Consider the following 19676-nt stretch of genomic DNA (forward strand, 5'->3'; position numbering starts at 1 on the left):
CAAAACCTTTTCAGTGGTGCGAATCAAGACAATGCTATTTTACAAGTAATCTAATTTACCTCAAGCAAAATGTGTGTAATCTAAAGCGCGGGATGGGATGTTCTCTTGTAATAAAAGAAAACCTACTGACCCTGATGAATAAAGCAACTGACCTACTAGTTTTCGAAGAATGGCTTTTTTTGAATCTTTGCAATCGTTTTTCGCGATTGTTTTCTTGATAAATAACTTTTTTATAAGTACAACTTTTCCAGCTGTTGGTATTTCCTATATAATTTAAGTGAAAAATCTTTGGCATTGGATATCAAGCTTTTGATTCAAAAATATATTTTTTATACCGATACAATCATTTTCAATGTTAACAGTTCAGAAATCATATATTACAGCATCATTAATTCTTTTGTCTGATACCATGAGAAACAAAAACAGATATTTAAGGAAAATAACGTCAGTCCTCAAGTCTTTAAGGGGATGTGTTATTCGTTTCAGTTCTAGTCAATGTAAGGATACAGAGATTCGAGGGTTATATGCTCTTATTTAACAAAACATATCATTTATGTACGATAAACAAACTATGAACTTGAATTACAAGGACATATTCTGCTATATCCCTACAATTTAAAGACTTGCAGGTATGTTTGATATAGCTATCTTAGAACTAGGGAACAAGTTTAATTCCGAAAGTCAATGATCAAATAAGATGTTAAATGTGTTTAAAAATAAAGTGATCTCGAAGTACAATGTTTGTCGATCAGACGAGACAAAAGAGAATGTTTCCTTTTTTTCAAAAGGTTGCTAATTTAGATTTATTAAGAGTTCCTCAAAATTTAGATATTGATAGCTACACTTCATAGCTAAAGAATGACCCGTCCAATGGAAACACGTACTGAGTATTTCCTTTTTTAAAAAGAATCAGACATGAATAAAAAGAGGGGAAGCTCACAGATCCATTGCACATGATCCCACCTTAAGAGTTTAAGAGATCCTTGTTTGCTCTGTTCCTATTTAAATCGACTTTTGAGCTTGAATACTGCTCTTTATCTCTATATATTTCATATTTGAAACATGCAGTGCGTCCATGAAAAAGATATTCATTTTCTTTCCTCAATATTCAACGTTTAAAATGAACCTTTGGGTAATTTTTTTAGCAAGGGTCAAAGTTCTTCCTTACAAAGGGTGTAAAACAATTGATCATTTTATGTTTATCTGTTATGCCTTTTATAAAATAAAATATACATTATTAAACCACCAACATAGAATATTTTAATATACATAATAACTTCTAACAGTGGCCGGGTGTAACGGCCAGATCATCAATAGCTATGTCACTATGGTAACCACTTCCGGTATGTCCTTCAATCTCAAACTGCAATTCAACGACAATTATATATAATTTTTACTAGAATATCAATTTGATTCAAACTAAACCCCTTTTAAAGCTTATCAATGTGAGAATGTAATGACACCTTACATAAAATCAATTTGATTGTATTATTCTGTCTATCATAGGCAAATTTTTTTTCGATTAAAAATGGAATAATTTATGTGTAGAAATAAATGTCTTGATATATATATTTTTCTGTCTTTTGGTATTAAAGATTACTGCCGTATTTGTCTTCACAATGGTAATCTTCAAAAGGTATAAAGGCATTAAGGACAGATGATACAAACACATTTTTTATTTGGATGACTTTTATATCAAGTCAGGATAAAGTATAGCAAAATTAGAACTGCAAAATGAAATAGACTTGGAAAATATTAGTAATATTTCTATTTTAAAAAAATATAGACAAATCACACTCAGTAAGGTTTCAGGTGAAAACGTGTTGCAGAATATGTTACATTGGTGCTAAAAGTGTAAAATAAACTTTAGAAAAATATACCAAGCCAGGTGAATTTTATGAGGAAAAACAAAATGACAAAAAATAAGCAATATCACATAGGCTGACTTCTACCATTTTGCTTTTCCTAATAAAATTCACCTGGCTTGTTATACTTTTTAATATTTATATATATTTTTTTTATATTTTAAATTTATATTACACTTTGAGCACCAAGATAACATATTCTGAAATTTGTTTTCACCTGTAAACCTTTACTGAGTGTGATTTGTCTACATGTGTTTTTTGTTTAATGTTACTATTATTTTTTACAAATCTATTTCATTTTCCAATTCCTAGGAGAAAAAAATCAAAGAATTATCTTTTTTTTCTAAACTTGTGACATGATATTTTGGAAAAAAAATTTTTGTATCAATGTTATCAACACAAATTATGCAATATCCCTGATAATCAATTTCAATCTATTTTGATTACGAGTCTAAATATACTTTCGATAACTATTATTATTGTAATTGGTTTTTGGAGAACAGCTATTACTAAGACTGCAAATGACCCCCTCCTCATTTCAATATTAATGCAACAGCATCGGTAAACATTTTCAAAAAGAAGAAACTCAGACTTTTAGACATAAAGATATTCCTTTTGGGAGGGGAAACCATTTAAAATATTTTTACCTGGAAGGTAGCGTGGATATTAACACTGAGTCTAAGATGAAGCCACCTGTTGCCATGGTCACCAGTATACCTCTTCATGTGGTATGTGTGACCGTGTTGAATAAGGTTGAATGACAGGTACCCGGTCTGTTGTCCATACATGTGGAAGTAAGCGCTGAAGCAGTACTGGCCAGCTGGGTAAGATGGCGAATCTAATTTTGCTGTTTTCTGATAATGGCCAGAGGCCTCCATATATAGGTAATGTCCTAAATATAATAAGAAATAGTAAGATATAATAAGAAATAGACAAACAAACAAACAAACATTGCATACATGCACAAGAATATGAATCAGATTGATGAAGATACATGGCTATTCATTTCACTGTCACATCTTTCAACAGAACCTGGTCTACAATTTTTTTCCTTTTCAAAAAGGCTAAGGAAAACAAAACGATTCAAACGTACAACGGAAGAACATAAAAAGGTTTTGCATTCCGTCTAGAGTACCAAAGCAAAGTCGTGGATGGGGCCAAAGGCAAATACCCCGAAAGTTGGAGAATTTTAAAGATTTGAAAGATAAATTAAGGATCCTAAAAAGGAGATGAATTTCAACATTAAAAATATTTATTTCATCCAAAAAAAACCCACCGTTAATCAAGGAAAAGGCTTTTCATTATTATGACGGGATATGATTTTTAACTAACAAGGTGTTTGCATTCAGTCTCAACATAACTGCACACTTGATATTGTCACATATATCATGTATACTAGATTCTTCTTTTGTCCTCTTTATAGCATAAAATACTAAAAGAAGTAGAGAAAGATTCACCTGAGGTACTTCCGTAGTGGTCAGTGGAGGGCCCCGTACTACCACTAGGTGTGCGGCCGTGTCCGTCTGTCCAGTTAAGGGTATCTGTTGTGGACTGGGTCCATCCACAAGTTCCATGGTCGAAAGTACATGTAGCAGCTGTGAATGTGCATTAGGTTGATTGATTAATTGTTCTTTTACCTTCTATTTGAGAATTTTTCACTTATATAAGGAGACGTCGAGAAACATTCAAAAGGACATCCAAGTAGTCATTTTTACTCTAAATTTTTATAGTAGGCCTATATATAAAATATTTCTTTCAAGGACTTGCTAAAAATGTATTTTTATCAGAATATTTTTTTTAATTTTGTTGCTTAAAAACATTCCTGTGAAAACATAGATTTCTAGATATGTGACATCAAATTGAATAACTAAATATTAAAGAAAAGAAAAACCTGACACTCAAGATCAGAAATATATGATAAGTATACCCTTGGGGATTTCTAGGGAAGAAATGAATAAGTCAATATCAAACGTTTATCAAAAACTTAAGCGCAATATTACAGTGACGTTTAAGATCGTCGAATTGTCACTAGGCAGGGTTTAATATAACAAAACGACTCTCTCTCTCTCTTTCATGTATCAGTTGATCAATAAATTTTAACACATACCTCCATTGGATGGGAATGTATCTAAAAGAGAAAAATAGGACCATGCACAACAGACAGAATCGACACATAAGTAAAATAAAAAGATAATATCTACATGAATCATTTAGTTAAAATGTCTAAATGTATATATTAACGAATCATTTTTGTAAAATTCCAAAAGAAATATGGGCTTCTTGATATTGCACCCAAACAAGAAATGCTTTACACTTTCCTTGGGATAGTGAAGAATACTCTATGCATCGAATAAACAATTTGAAAATGAGTGTTAAAAAATAGTGATGCAAACTATGCAAATACTGTACTTCCTGAAACTTTGATGGGAGGTAGATTTATCAAGATTCTACATTAAATTTCACTTTTTGCAAATATACATATTATAATAATATATTATGAATATTATATTCAATATGTACACCGAGAAGTAGAGTACTGAGGAGACTAACGTGGGGTGACGGTCTGATGATGGACTGTCACTTGAGGAGCAGAGGTAGCTCCTGTCACAGCGCCACCTGGTGGTGACCCTGGTCTGGGAATACACCCGTAACGAATCTGAATTTCTTTGGCATCAATGTCGCTCAATCGAACACGTTGACCGATCGTCACACCAGGCTGCAGAGTCTCAATAGTAACTTGTCGTCTGTTGACGGCGAAAGCATAGGCACTGTAGTGCATGACGGATCCATAGTCGTAAGGTTCGTTTAACATGTCCATTTGAGGTCCAACCTGGTATTTATCAAAGTTTCTTTCATGTCCTAAATATATCAAACACAAATGTTTTCTTTAATATCAATATAAAGCACTCGAAAACTCAATTCTGAATGATAAAAACATTTCTGAATACATATTTTAACTACTTGAAAGAATTGATTCCCACCATGTTGAATGTTTTCAAAGTGAATTTTGACGTAGTTGTCTCTGTCGGCTCTACTTTGTTCGTGCCAGAAACCGAGAGCATGTAAAATTTCATGCATCACAGTTCCTTTCCTCAAACATCCTGTTCCTAATGTGACGTCAGCACGTCTGCCATGGTAACCAACAGGTGTATGACAGCTAAAGAAATTTCAAGATGAATATAAAATGCTTTTTTCTTTTTGCAGATTTAAGATATCAATAAAACTGCAAAATAACATGGGATAAGGAGTTTTTGAAATGAATTTTTTACCCCGATCCATATGTGAATTGGATATAGGCGGCTTCACTTGTTCTTGGTTTGAAGTCGATGCACTTCTTGCCATTTACCATGGTTTTATCCATGATTTCCTGCATTGCGTCTTTGAAGAGCTGGACGTGTGATGGAATTGCTGAGAATTCAAGAAAACAGTTGATAACTTTAGGCAAATGAAGACAAGCGTGTAATAAAAAAAATTAGACGGAACTTATTTCGTATACTAGTATTTGAAACTGAGTGTATAAATTGTGTAGACCGCCATTGGCTATGTCTATTTGGTTATGTCAAAATCTTTCAAATATTTTGTTTCCCTTGTTTGCTTTTAAAAAAGATTACAAAATTAAAGATGTTTATATTGGGAAAATGAAAGTATTTTGTCTACACTTGATAGTAAATCAAAGATTTCATTATAGTGAATGAAATTATTTTTCTATGGATATCAGTGTGTTATATTTTATGTTTGTTTATATTTTTTCTGTTGTTCATATATGCGCATTTGTTCTATAGTTCATACATGCATATACTAGTATGTGTTTTTAAAGAATAGAAGTATTACTTCAATATATACATATTATTATTTGCCAATTTAACAGTGTTTGTATTGAATAAAAAAAAATTTAAACATTAAATCTAAAACAATAGTCTAAATTTCATAGTATACCAAAGTGTCAAACTATTTACTAAAGTTAACTAAAATTAGTCTACTTTGGTAAATTTTTGTTAGGGATCACTCCCAGCAGCGGTATATTTATCTTTCACGGATAAATCGGTTAAGAAACAAAAGTTTTCTTGAATTGTCTTTCATGATTCCAAATCCAGGTTCAATGTCCGATCTTTTAAAGATAAAGCTAGGAACCGAAGTCTTTATAAGGCAGAGAGTGACCAGGTCATACCTGCATGATGGCTATCGATAGTATAGTGAACAAGACCATGTGGCCAAAGATATCTCGTATCTCCTATAGCGTTTCTTAGCTGAAAATAGAGCACATTTTCTAAACAAGATATTTTGAAAAATAATTATATTCTTACAGGATTATTCAAAATATTAGCCAATGCATATGCATTCAATATTGTTATTGACAATAATTTAAACATTTCATACATTTGATTCTTGTTCAGGCATCAGCTCCATATCTCCTTCGAATAAACCTGAAAATAAGGATCGATATCATAGTTTTACCATGTAGGAATTAGAATAAATATACTTTTAAAAATGCGATTTTAAACAATATAGCTAAATTAAAGGAATAAGAATGAATAAATAAGTTTATACAATTTCATTTATTACTAAATTAATTAGATAAAGAACACTTTTTACCAGGATTCTCCTCAGGATAAGCTGGATCAAATCCTAATTTAAAGAAAAACATAATTCATTATCATAAAATACTGCTAGTACATAGACAGAGTATTGTTTTCTTCTAAAAATATATAAAATATAATTTACAAGTAAATTTCGGATTAGGAGAAAAAATGTTTAAAAGAAAATGAGTCGAACTTACCATCTGGTACTTCCTAGAAGACAGAGTGGTGACGTTCATTATTTTAATAAGAATTGTATTTTTATATAAGGATATCTGTTTTATATATTGTTTACAATAGTAATAGTTGCGCGGATAATATTTACAATTCTTAGAAAAAAAATACATGTATTTATAATGTTAAGCTTTTTTTAGTTGTATATTGGTTAATAAGTGATGGTGACAAAGAAGTACTAGCCTGTTTTGGCCTGGCCACAACTAACGTAACAAAGAACCCTATAAGCCACAACTTCATCCTGGTGTTATTTGAGATCAACTAGTGAAATCTTGCCAGGTCAGAAGGGCTTATAATTGAGTGAGGATTATGGAGGACTTACAGAGTCATCTGTAAATATGTTGTTTGCTGATTGAAAAGCATTGCATCATATTTCAAAAACAATGAAATGCATAAATTGTTTTCTTTATGTGAATTTGCGTGAACAAATAAAAGAAAAACTGGAAACATAAATTTTACAAGTTTGTTTAAAATCGATTTTATATATTTATTCTATGACATCCAAACATAACTTTACACTAAAGAAACAGTGTTTTGACTTTGATGAAGCATTTTAGAGAAGATAGTTTTTAAGGCTGTCCAGAAAACAAAACAAAATGATTTGCCCCTTCTTGCATTAAGATACTAGTGTATCATGGAAAACTTTAAGCTATAGAAAATAAACGCGTTATGCATTGTTAAAATATTCTTTTAATGTCAGTAAAATTAAAATACAATCGATACAATAATTTATGGAATAAATTCGTCACAAAACATGCGTTGCCCTTTTTCAGGTCTTTCATGAAGCCTTCTGAGTCCATTGTTACGAGTTTATCTCTCTTTTTAATTGTTCATTGTTATGTCCAAAGTACGAGCAAAAAATCTGGTATGCAATTAGATAATAATGTCATTTTAAATTTGGTTTTTGTAAAAGTCCATATAAAATCATATTGCTCTGTATGAGTTTCCATACAAGTACAAAATCTTTTTAGCTATAGTCACATACTTTGCTGTGTTGTTACCAAACACGTAGAAACCTGTCACAGTATATTAAGAATAACGTCACCATGAATTGGTCAACTAAGTACACTTCATGGTAAAGTTTATGTTCGTATATGTACCATAAGAGTACAAGAAATCATCCCATGTAGATGTATACATGTAGGTAAAATATTATATTTGCTTAGGTTGTTTGCTGATGTTGGTGAACCTGTTAGTTTTCGATTTCAGGTTTACACGGCAGGTCAAGAAAATAAGGACGATTATGCACAGAATATTTTTACTGTCTTACACCTTTTCTGTAGTTAGAGGGTTTTTTGGAATGTACAACGTTTGAAAACTGTGACTCTGAATGTGGACGTTGTAACATATTTGGAAGTATCAAAGGTTTACGCTTTCAGAGACTTTACGATTCTTAGTAGACAGTGATTAAAAAATGCGACCATGGTTTTACTATGTTTTTCTATGTAGTAAGATCCAATTATTTCGATAAATTAATTATTTTTTATATTTATTTTGACATTACTCTTCCTACAAATAACTGGTACCAATGTGTGCAATTTTAAAACGAGAAAAGGACATAAATTATATGTTTCATCAAAATATATTGTTTATTTGCAACTTGTTTGTTCCTTTCCAAATAAAAGTTCTTTTTGGACGCTAGATGGCAATGTACATAGTCAACTGTAATAGTAACTATTTCTAATGTGCATTTTCCAATGGCCTTTTTCAGTGAAACGTTTCATTGTGATTGTTGATAAAATTTGCTGTTTGTTATTTAAGCCACTCCACTTTTAGTCTCTGCTCAGGGGATGCTCACTCCTCCATGGCACCTGATCCCACTTTTGATTTTTTGGAGGTCCGTGTTTTTTCTGCTCCTATTTTGTGTTGTTTTATGGAATTTTGATCTTGAATTCTGTTCGTTACCTCCATATATTTCATGTGCTAATCATATCATTACGCTTTTTTAAATGAAGGTAATGTATTGCTTAGGTTGTTTTTTTTATGTTTGCTGTCAATTCGATTTTAAACTAAAAGTACAGAATAGAAAAACGATTAAGAACTGAATATGCATACCGTGTTCAACTTTTTATGTAGTTTGTGAGACATCGTTATATACAGTTTTGACTCTCTTACTGTGAACAGTTAACTTTTTTGAGATTATCTAATGTAAATTTTCATGTATTCATAAAATTTTACATTTCGTAGAGGAGTATGGACTTCAAAATGTTGCCAATGTTTTACAACCTTTCTGTCTATGTAGCCTATTACTAAAATCGGAAATCAAAATAAATTGTGTTTGTTTACAATTTTAATTAGTTGTTAGCTGGTCCTTATCGTTGAGAGTCAGTAAACATCGAAGTATGAAACTAATGGGGCAGACTCTACAATGTCTTTTATTTCAATTTCACTGGGATATTTATAGAAGTGACCTATGAATTGATAAAACTATTGTAAATTGACAAAACGTCATCTTTATATCAGAATGTCGAATTGATGACCATACCCAGTGTTTTCTTCTCACGAAGACGTATTTGAAGAAATTTTGCTTCATATGAATATACATGTATACACATTGAGTCAGCTTATGAAAGAACACATATATTGCTAAAATCGGTTTCGAAAGACTACACTGTTCATGTGGAATACCAGCACCCTTTAAATATAAACTCCAGAGTATTTTTGTGTAGATTTAGAGTATTTTAAAAAGGTTTTTTGTTGATGATCAAATACAAGATATGAAAATTTCCGAGTTCAATTTTTGCTGACGAAGCAGTTGTCTATTATATAATGAAGCCTATAGCTCATTTGTAATTTAGCATAGTAAGTCTGAATTTTCTCCTACACAGCATTTGATATTTTGTAAAAAGTAAAGATAAGGCTAGACCCGGCAATGTATATTTGTTTGTCAAGATTTTATGAAGTTAGGAATCCAGTATAGGTAGTATAGATCGAATTCATCTTGGTTGACTAGAATGTTAATGTGATTTTGAAGAATTTCATCCTTAGAAAGTGAACTATAAATATAAGAAATTAGTCGGATTTACAGAGGGTAAATTTAAAATGAAGGTCTACAGTTTAGCTATAATAATAAGGCTTAAAATTAAAGACGATATTGATCATGCTCATGTAATCTTTCCAATTCTTTTTTCACCTCCAGTTTGTGAAAAAGGGTTCGCTTTGTTTGTTTAACGTCCCCTTATTTTTTCACTCATATTGAGACGCCATCACTTGCCATTGGAGGGATGCAAATTCTGTAATAGGCACTTATGGTCTTCAGCATTGAAGGGATCTTTTTGTGACAGCAACTATCGTGAAAGGGGACCTCGATTTATACGGTCTCATCCAAAAGATCGGTTGTTTAATAAGTTTTCAACCAAAAATTACTTTTATTCTATTTTGAAAAAAAAATGATGCATATCTTACCTCTACAAAAGGTTCTCTAAAATTTCTAGAAATATTTCTATCTTGTTTGTGTATTGGGCTCTTAATACTAGTACATGTATAATGATAGTTTGTATTTCTTTGTGTTTCTAGTTTCAGTGTTCCTCGAAATACGCATTATTTGCCTCTGTAATCGGCTCTATTATATAAAGTTTGTATTCCTTTCCACTATTTCATTTAAGTATTACTTAAACTATGTACATGTATATCTTTCTGTGTAAAAGCTTTTAATCTTAAGTTACCATTTATTTTATTGTTCCTGGAAATACGGATATTTTGACTCTGTAATAGCTTGTCAATCAAAAGTTACCGTTATTATACCTAATGTTCTTAGAAAAATGTACTAGTATTTTGGCTGTCAATATTAAGTTACGATTTCTTTCATTATTTGTACATATCTTGTTTTTTTTTTCAGTGAAAAGTCAATTAATCTTGCTAGTCTAAGTTTTGATGTTGCATGACAAGATTTTCGCTTTATGTCCGTTTAAGTTGTGATTTTGAATCATTTCCTCTTGCTCCGAGGGTTGTTCGGACTATTTTAAAGTATATTTTCAGAACACGGTTTTAGGTGGTAAAAAAGAGAAATTCCAACGATAGATTCTAAAAGTAAAGACAGGATACCACACACTTTGGATAATCATCTTCATCTGTAATTGCAAATTTTATGTACATGTATTTCATCGTCAGTGATCATTTTGAAGTTCATCATTTGATTATGGTAGAATGTAAAACCTTTTTAAAAATTGAATTGATGTAATATTTTATGTCAACATTAGTCTGCTGTATATCAGTGACAGTTACTATCTTGTCTTACTTTACATAATCATACAAATCTACATCTGTGGTTTGTTTTTTATATCGATACTTAATTAAATTGAAATTTACCAAGGATTCTTTTAGTTTTAGTCATGAAAAATATCACATATTAGTATAGAAGTTAATCGAGCTTTGTTTCAAATGTTATACAAATAAAGTGTTGTTTATATTATATATGTCAGATGTACTGAATCTAAGTACAAATATTCTTGCTATCAGTAAGCTCCCGACCTTTCGTGTTATGAGGTGTCTGTATTGCGTCCTTATCAGCATGACTCCATATTACATGTAGTCTTATTCCTATATTCTTCTTAGCAGTGTCTTTACATTTAAACGAGTTCATCACTTCGATCCAAATGTTACTTCAGACCTATTCGATAACTATAATGGTAGCTTATTTCTGAATGAATATTATATCCTTCTTATATTGTCTATACGATAAGACATAGTATGTGTATTGCAGATTTATTTTCATTCTTCCTTAATGTGCTTTTTGGCGATTCATCAGAAGAGGTTATGAAATATACGAACTGAGCATTACCTACCTCTTAAATTCTCTCCCTTGCTTTTTTGACAAAGTAAAATGTTAAAGATTGTAATATTAAAACGCCTATTTTGATTTTATTAATATTTCATAGTATGAATTGATCATTTACCATTTTTATTCAAGATTTAAGATTTAATAATCAGGGAAAATAAAATCAGTCAAATCAAGAGAGAGGGGGTTGTAATGGTGGAAGAAGATATAGTAAAAGTTGGGGGTGGAATGGCAGTGGGGGAGAGAGGAGATGGGGGGGGGAGAAAAGAAAAATAAAAACTCAGACATTAGGATGGGAGGGGTTCTTTAGATCAACGTCCACCTTATCAAAGCCAAAAATAAATACGTGTACTTGTGCAGTGTGAAAATATCGTGACAAAGGGGCGCTTCACATTTCCTTATCATTCTGACATCAAATATTGACCTTATTTCGATGTTGTTCTACATAAACCCCTATCATTATGTATAATTCACCAAAAGGTATACATTATATACTAGTAATCATGGAAATTATTATGAAATTGTTGCATATAAATTAATTTTAAATGTTAATTTTATGTCATTTTTTAAGTAAGATATTCACTATATACAGTATAGAATAATATCATCAAATATTTTACTTTGGTAAAATATTCTTTTCAGTTTCATCTTCTAAGTAAAATGCATGTTTTTTTTTTATTATTTCATTTAAATAGTATGTAGTGCTTATATTTTCATTGAACATTTAAAAATCGATCCGGTAAAATTTCAGTAAATGAAACAAAGGGAATAGAATCCTATAAAATGTTTTATTATAATACATCTATTACAACATTCAACAATGACCTGGTGTTACTGATAAATCGTCAATAGCAATATCACTATGGTAACCATTTCCAGTGTGGCCGGTGATTTCAAACTACAACAATACGAATTTGAATGACAAATGTTCTTCCAAAAGATCATAGTTAATACTACAAATTGCCATGCTTCTTTTAAATAAATTTCACAACTTGGGCAAAAGTTATATAAGATTAATAAACATATTATATCCATATTTTAGTTTTAAAACATGACCATGATTTTTTACATAAAATAAACATATTATTATTTTAACATAAGAATGTTGGAACATCTAGGATGACTTACCTGGAAGGAAGAAGCACGAACGTTGATACTCAACCTCATATGAAGCCACCTGTTACCATGGTCACCTGTGTATCTCTTCATCGTGTACGCATGTCCGTGTTGAATGATGTTGAATTGTAAATACCCAGTCTGCGCTCCATACATGTGAAAGTAAACACTAAAGCAGTATTGTCCACCCGGGAACGTAGGCGAATCTAACTTGGCTGTTTTCTGAAGATGGCTGCTGGCCTCCAGGTATAGGTAGTGTCCTGACAGGGTACAAAAAAGGATTTCTATAGTTTCTAGATACGTTGAAGTGTAAGTAGGCTTTGCATATCCTTAACGGGCTCAAGATAATATATTCAAGCATAATTCTTTTTTTATTTTTAGAATTCTGGAATGTATTATTCAAGTAAGCAGTGATGTGGCATATTGGCTTTAAACGCCTTCTACTCGGTCCGTCTTTTCCATGTGTGAATGTAACTCCAGTTTTACTTAGAAATTGTAAAAGTATTTGTAACAGACAAATGTTCTAGAATGTTAAATTCAAAAAAATGTAATTTCTGAAATTTCTACCAGAAGTGCTTCCGTAGTGGTCGGCAGTAGGCCCGGTATTTGAACTAGGTGTACGTCCGTGTCCATCTGTCCAGTCAAGGTTATCTGTTGTGGATTGGGTCCAGCCACAGGTTCCATGGTCAAAAGTGCATGTTGAAGCTATTTAGAAAACAGTCAATTGCAAACAATATAATATACATATTTTTTAAAAGTAGAATTATCGATACATACTGACTGTTAAAAAAAATGGAAACATACCTTGATTTGAAGGGAAGGTATCTGAAAGGGAGGCAGAAATTGTGTTCAAATATGGGCTCAGGAAGATTGTATACATGTAGACATTAAGAGTAATCATAAACCTACTTTCTTACTTTTAATACCTTTATTTTGAATACATGTACCACATTTGAAGACAATGTATAACATTGTTTTTAATGAAAACATAGTTATATAAAAATAACAATTCTAATATGGCAGCAGAGAAAATCACAATACTAAAATATTTGAAGCCTTAATACCTTCAAGACATCATTCAAAAATCTTACATTGTTTATTAAAATGTACATAAATTTGTTGTTATACAATATCAATTTGCAAAACTTACGTGGTGTTGCTGTCTCATGATGAACTGTGACGTGGGGAGGGGAAGTAGCTCCTGTCACAGCGCTACCTGCTGGTGACCCTGGTCTGGAAATACACCCGTAACGAATCTGAATTTCTTTTGCATCAATGTCGCTCAATCGAACACGTTGGCCGATCGTCACGCCTGGCTGCAGAGTCTCAATAGTAACTTGTCGTCTGTTGATGGCGAAAGCATAGGCGCTGTAGTGCATGACGGATCCATAGTCGTAAGGTTCGTTTAACATGTCCAATTTGGGTCCCACCTGGTATTTATCGAAGTTCCTTTCGTGACCTTAATTTTCAATAAGTTTTGTAAATAAATATATGAGGGGAAAACATTGCAAGATGGCAACAATTCGAAAACTTTTTGATATCGGCAAGTGTTCTGTCTAAGTGTTTTATTTTTTTCATTTTACCCTTGAACTTTCATGCATTCTTACCATGTTGAATGTTGTCAAAGTGAATTTTGACGTAGTTGTCTCTGTCGGCTCTACTTTGTTCGTGCCAGAAACCGAGAGCGTGTAAAATTTCATGCATCACAGTTCCTTTCCTTAAACATCCTGTTCCTAATGTGACGTCAGAACGTCTGCCATGGTAACCAACAGGTGTATGACATCTTAATGAAGAAAAGTATCTGTAAGTTCAAATTCCCTTTAAAGTGCCAGTGGAAAATTTATTCTGAAATATATGTATACATGTATACCATACCCAGATCCATATGAAAACTGAATATAGGCACTCTCGCTTCCCCTTGGTTGAAAGTCGATGCACTTCTTGCCATTAACCATGGTTTTATCCATGATTTCCTGCATGGCAGACTTAAATATCTGAACATGTGATGGAATAGCTGAAAATAAATGCATTGACGATCACTTGCGATATTATCCAATTTTTGTTATATTTTTTGGAACAGAGAAATGAAATTTTAGCTACTTGTATTTTAGTTACATCGGTGTAAACTTGATTGCAAAACACTGGTTTGTGTTCTTGCTGCCCTTCCACAAATTTTATTTAAAGTAGTCATAACAACAAAGTTTATTTTTAAATTAAATTTGTGGAAAGACATTGCTATTATGGAAATGAAATTGGAAGCAATCCCGTGGCCTACGACGATGCGGTACAAGTAAAGTACATACTTTTCCCGCTTTACATGGTTGTGTCCACAAAAAAATGCACATCAAAATTTGTTTTATAAAGTACATTTTTACCTGCATGATGAGCATCGATTGTATAGTGAACCAGTCCATGGGGCCACAGGTATCTTGTGTCACCTATAGCATTTCTTAACTGTAAAATTAAAGTTGATGGTTTTAGGATGTCTACATATTGGAGAAAGTTAAGTATGAACTATTTGAAAATTCAGTCATGTTCTATTCAAACTCATCTTCAAAATGCAAATTCCATACTATAGATTTACATGTATATCCTTTATGGTTGTCGGGAAATTTTAAAAGAAACTCACATTTGATTCTTGTTCAGGTTGTAATTCAATGTCACCCTCAAACAAGCCTGGAAAGAAATAAACGATGTCAAAATGTTGTTTTTATTTGTATTTGGATTCTTCCAAGTATTCACAATATAATTGAATCAATTCAAACCTGGATTTTCCTCTGGATAAGCAGGATCAAAGCCTACGAAGTAGAAAAGAAAAATAATTATTTTACATTTATTGCTTTTTCCTTAACTTATATAACATTTGGAATATATTGTATATGAAAAGTCTATTGATATGAAAGAAGACAATAAAAACTTACCAACTGGAACTTCCTTTAAAATAAAAGTTCATTTTGTAAAAAATGAAACCGTAAAATCATTTTTTTTCCACATACATACATCATCATCCCCAACGCCCCTGTGATAGCCCTATCTTTAATATGTTTATCGTAAATTAAAAGTTAATGGTAGGTTAGCTGCAGATCTGTAGCGTTATGGTTTTATATATTTGTCTTTGACCATAACGCTACAGATCCCGTAATGCAGAAAATGTGCAATTTACGGCGCAAGATTCTTTGTCACTTTTCGTTAGAATTTCTCCACTTTCCAGAAATCGGTCAATTAATACCTTTCACTCCTTAATTGTAAAATTATTTAACTAATCTTTATGTTTTATCCACCTCCCAACCCTTTATAGTTAATTGTCTATACATGTGATAAATTCGCTTGATTAAAATTATTTGTTAGATTGCTAAAAATTCACCTCAAGCGATGTTTGCCTGTGAGAAATATAAATGGTTGGGAGGCACATCAAGATATACATATTGGCTACAGAATGTGTCAAAATTAGGGAGTGAAAGGTAGTCATTGACCAATATTCTAAGAAATCTCCCTATAAAGTCACAAAAAATATTAATCCAATGTCCTTTTTTGCGTTACGGGATTAATAGCGTTATTTCAAAGACTTTATTTTAAACCATAACTCTCGTGCAGCTAATGGTAGGTAAGGGGGAAAATTATTAGTATTAAACATGTTTCTTTTTATTTGTTTTGAGTCTTTTATCAAAATTGTAGAAAAGAAAAAATGTAAATAATATTGTAAGAACAATTTTAGAATGTGATTTGAGTGTAACTCCTTGACATGTTTAAAATAAATCGGTAAATATTTTGACACATATAAAATAAGCTAAAATGAAACTATTATATTCTTTGTAAAATGCTAAAGAAATCATTTTAAATTTACAAAACATAACTTTATCCCATTTACAGTTTCAAAAAGTGTAAAAATTAATGTGAAATATTAAAAAAATATACACAAAGATCGGTTTCTATTGAAATGTTAATTTTAATAAAAGTTAAATTATTTCCATGACGCACTTACTAGTTGGGGCCTGGCGTTCACCAGAGTGATCACGATTGCTACCAGAGACAACTGCATACTTGTGTGCGATATGACCAAGTGGTAAAAATTTTAGTGCACTTTGAATGATATGCAATTGTATGGAAACCCGATTGTATGAGAGCTCTTTGCAGATGTATGCATGATTTTTGAGTGTGTGATTATTTTTGCTATATTATTAATGGTTAGATTAACATAGGGGCTATTTAGACATGTTGGAGTTTTTTTAGAATGCAATTTCGGATACAAAAAAGAAAAAACAAAGAAACACAGACATGATTTATAAATGCATTGCTTTAATCTGACTTTTGAAAAATTTAGATTTTCATATTTTTTCAATACCCAAATATTTTACAGTCGGATAGATGCGATAAAAAGGTCTCTGTAAATAATCAGATAATACATGTAGTAGTTGAATATTTCATAAATAAATCTAAAATAATTTCAAGGCTAGTCTACGTATTCAGCTATATATTTTTTTTATAATGAATAGCACCTTTTAGACCTTTTTATTGCAAGGATTTATTTTTAATAGGTACAATGTGCAACATTTTGGTTCCTTCATGAAATAAGATTTAATTCTTACTAATATCAATTAACCGTATGTACACGTTTAATAGAGCTATAACATTCATATTCTTATCCCATCTCCATTCCTGACATATGACATATAACGTAATCTCACGATACTTTATTTTGTTGATTAAAGCACAAATTCCTTGTGGGAAACAAGTACATATATATATATATATATGCGAAAATCTTTACTCCATGCATTCGGTATTTCACAACACATGAAGAATTTTAAAAACAAAATATATTCCGGTTTTTTTTTTGGAGGGGGGGGTTATAACTTAGAATTTTACTATTTATTTATACCAAAAGAATAATAAAGATTGGTTAAAGAGATCTCCCATTGCAATGTTAGTTTTGTTTTGGAAGATATCTCCTGATTTTATTTTATTTATTTTTTTTTTTTTACAAAGACGAGATAATGTTTCCATACTGTTCTATAGGTGTCTCCATAAAAATTCTGCAATATTGCTTAACTTATTATTAGTTATTTCCTTGTACTGGTTTATTTATTTATTTTTTCTTGCTGTTTTAGTAACTATAAATTATTCTTGTATTTATCTTATTTCTAATGGAAATTTTGCCTTGTCAATTTTTTTTCCATTACAATGAAATGTATTGAAAAGTAGACCTTGAACTATATCAAAGAATATGTGGCGATGTCGTCATGCTAGACATTTAGACCAAGGTTTAAACAGCTAACTGCAGAACTGTAGCTCTTCGGAAAAATAAAACAAAAAATTGATTCAATATAATACGCAAGAGCATGGTCTACGAATTCTCATGGCGATACAATGACATTTTTGGCAAATGCAAACTATCGTTTAAACAAATGCTGACTGACGTTTTTCATACAAATTGTTAGATCATTAAACACACTGAATTGTTCATCAATTTTTCTGTTTGTCCGACCGTGAGAAATAGCAAAAGACGGGTGTGACCTGTCGACGGGATGCTAACTCCTCCCTGGCACCTAATCCCACTTCTCGTGGTTTTAAAGTCCAAATTTGTATTGTTTCAATAAAATTTTATGTTTGGTTATTATTTCAAAGACAGACCTGGCCCCAAGACCATAAACTGAGAATAGACTTAAGTCAAAATTTCAAATACCATTTTATAATTCTTTATTCAATAACTTTAAGCCATACGGCTCATCAGTTTATATAAACAAATATACATAATGAACGAGAGGTGAGAGTCTCGGGGGGTGGAACCCCTTTCCATCTGCCTGACTCCCATACTGGTACACCAACAGATATACAATATATTTCAAATTCTCCATTATTATATGAAAAATTATTATAGCATGATATACTCAGTAAAACATGAATACATATGAATTATATTATTCGTTATTTCTTGTAACAGATATACAATTATATATTTCCAATTCTCCATTATTACATGAAAAATTATTATAGCATATAGTACATGTATATATATGAATTATATTATTCATTGTTTCTTGTAACAGATATACAATATGCTTCTAATTCTCAATTCTTAAATGAAAAAATACTATTATTATAGTATATAATACATGAATACATATGGATTATATTATTCATTATTTCTTAATTTCATGGCATGGAGAATAAATTTCCCTAAACCAATTAAAACCCTAACATCATGAGAGCTGAGTAACTGAGTAAGCTTGTACATATTTGGTGATCTGAAATAATATGGTTTGATATATTTTTTCCTTAAAGTTTCATAATTAGGACATTCAAGTAAAACATGATATTCATCTTCTATACAGTGATTATTACAAAATTGACATAATCTATTGCTTCTATCAGTTTTCTGATATCTTCCTGCTTCTATACTTAAGTTATGGGAAGAAAGCCTTATTCTTGTAATATTTTTCTTCAATATAGAATAAATAGATTTTGTCAAATATACATGGATTTTTGAAAAATTGTCACACACAATGTGTTTGTACAAAAAACATTTTGTTGAATTTTCGAAAAAAAGCATTACAATCTTGAAGGTAATTATCCAACAGTCTTTCCTTGTACAAAGATATAAACTGTGTTGTATTAATAGAATCTTGCTTAAACCAAAAATTTCCAAGTCCCATTCTAAACAATTCATCTTTAACATCCCTTGCCCAATTAATTTTAGAATGTAATTTACTTTCTGCATTGTGCAATAGATATTCATAGGAAGATTTCAATATACAATTATTTGTATGAAGCAATTTACACCAGTATTTCATTATTCTGATTTTTCTCGATATGATTAGTGGATATCGACCCAATTCACGATAAACCATATAACTACATGTAGATCTTTTAACTCCTAGCAAATTTTTACAGAACATAAGATGTATGCGCTCTATTTCAGGTGATTTGTGGAAACCCCAAATTTCACAACCATAATTCAAAACACTTAATATATATGTATCAAACAATTGACAATGTGTTTCTGCATTAAATTCAAACATTTGAATATTTCGATTTAGTCCAAAAAGTGCCTTTCGTGTAAAGTGTAACTTTTAAAATAAATTTCAAAGTGAAACACAATTTTCAAGG

General features: G+C 31.2%; 1 protein-coding gene and 1 pseudogene across 1 annotated transcript; both read right to left on the reverse strand.

Moving 5' to 3' along the window:
• Positions 1-1245: 1245 nt before the first annotated feature.
• Positions 1246-6932, reverse strand: LOC134283441 (zinc metalloproteinase nas-6-like; annotated as a pseudogene).
• Positions 6933-12231: 5299 nt separating this feature from the next.
• Positions 12232-16621, reverse strand: LOC134283517 (astacin-like). The gene is made up of 12 exons (XM_062766042.1): positions 16552-16621; positions 15491-15503; positions 15335-15367; positions 15199-15245; positions 14945-15023; positions 14445-14583; positions 14177-14352; positions 13720-14028; positions 13374-13394; positions 13137-13274; positions 12582-12829; positions 12232-12351 (listed from the first exon to the last, which is right to left on the reverse strand). Exons 1-12 carry the CDS (start codon positions 16606-16608, stop codon positions 12268-12270), a joined length of 1344 nt encoding a protein of 447 aa, XP_062622026.1. The 5' UTR covers positions 16609-16621; the 3' UTR covers positions 12232-12267.
• Between the last annotated feature and the right edge of the window lie 3055 nt (positions 16622-19676).

This window comes from Saccostrea cucullata, unplaced genomic scaffold (assembly GCF_032062105.1).
Source record: "Saccostrea cucullata isolate Sc308-1 unplaced genomic scaffold, CSIRO_AGI_Scuc_v1 ctg724, whole genome shotgun sequence".
Lineage (NCBI taxonomy): Eukaryota > Metazoa > Mollusca > Bivalvia > Ostreida > Ostreidae > Saccostrea > Saccostrea cuccullata.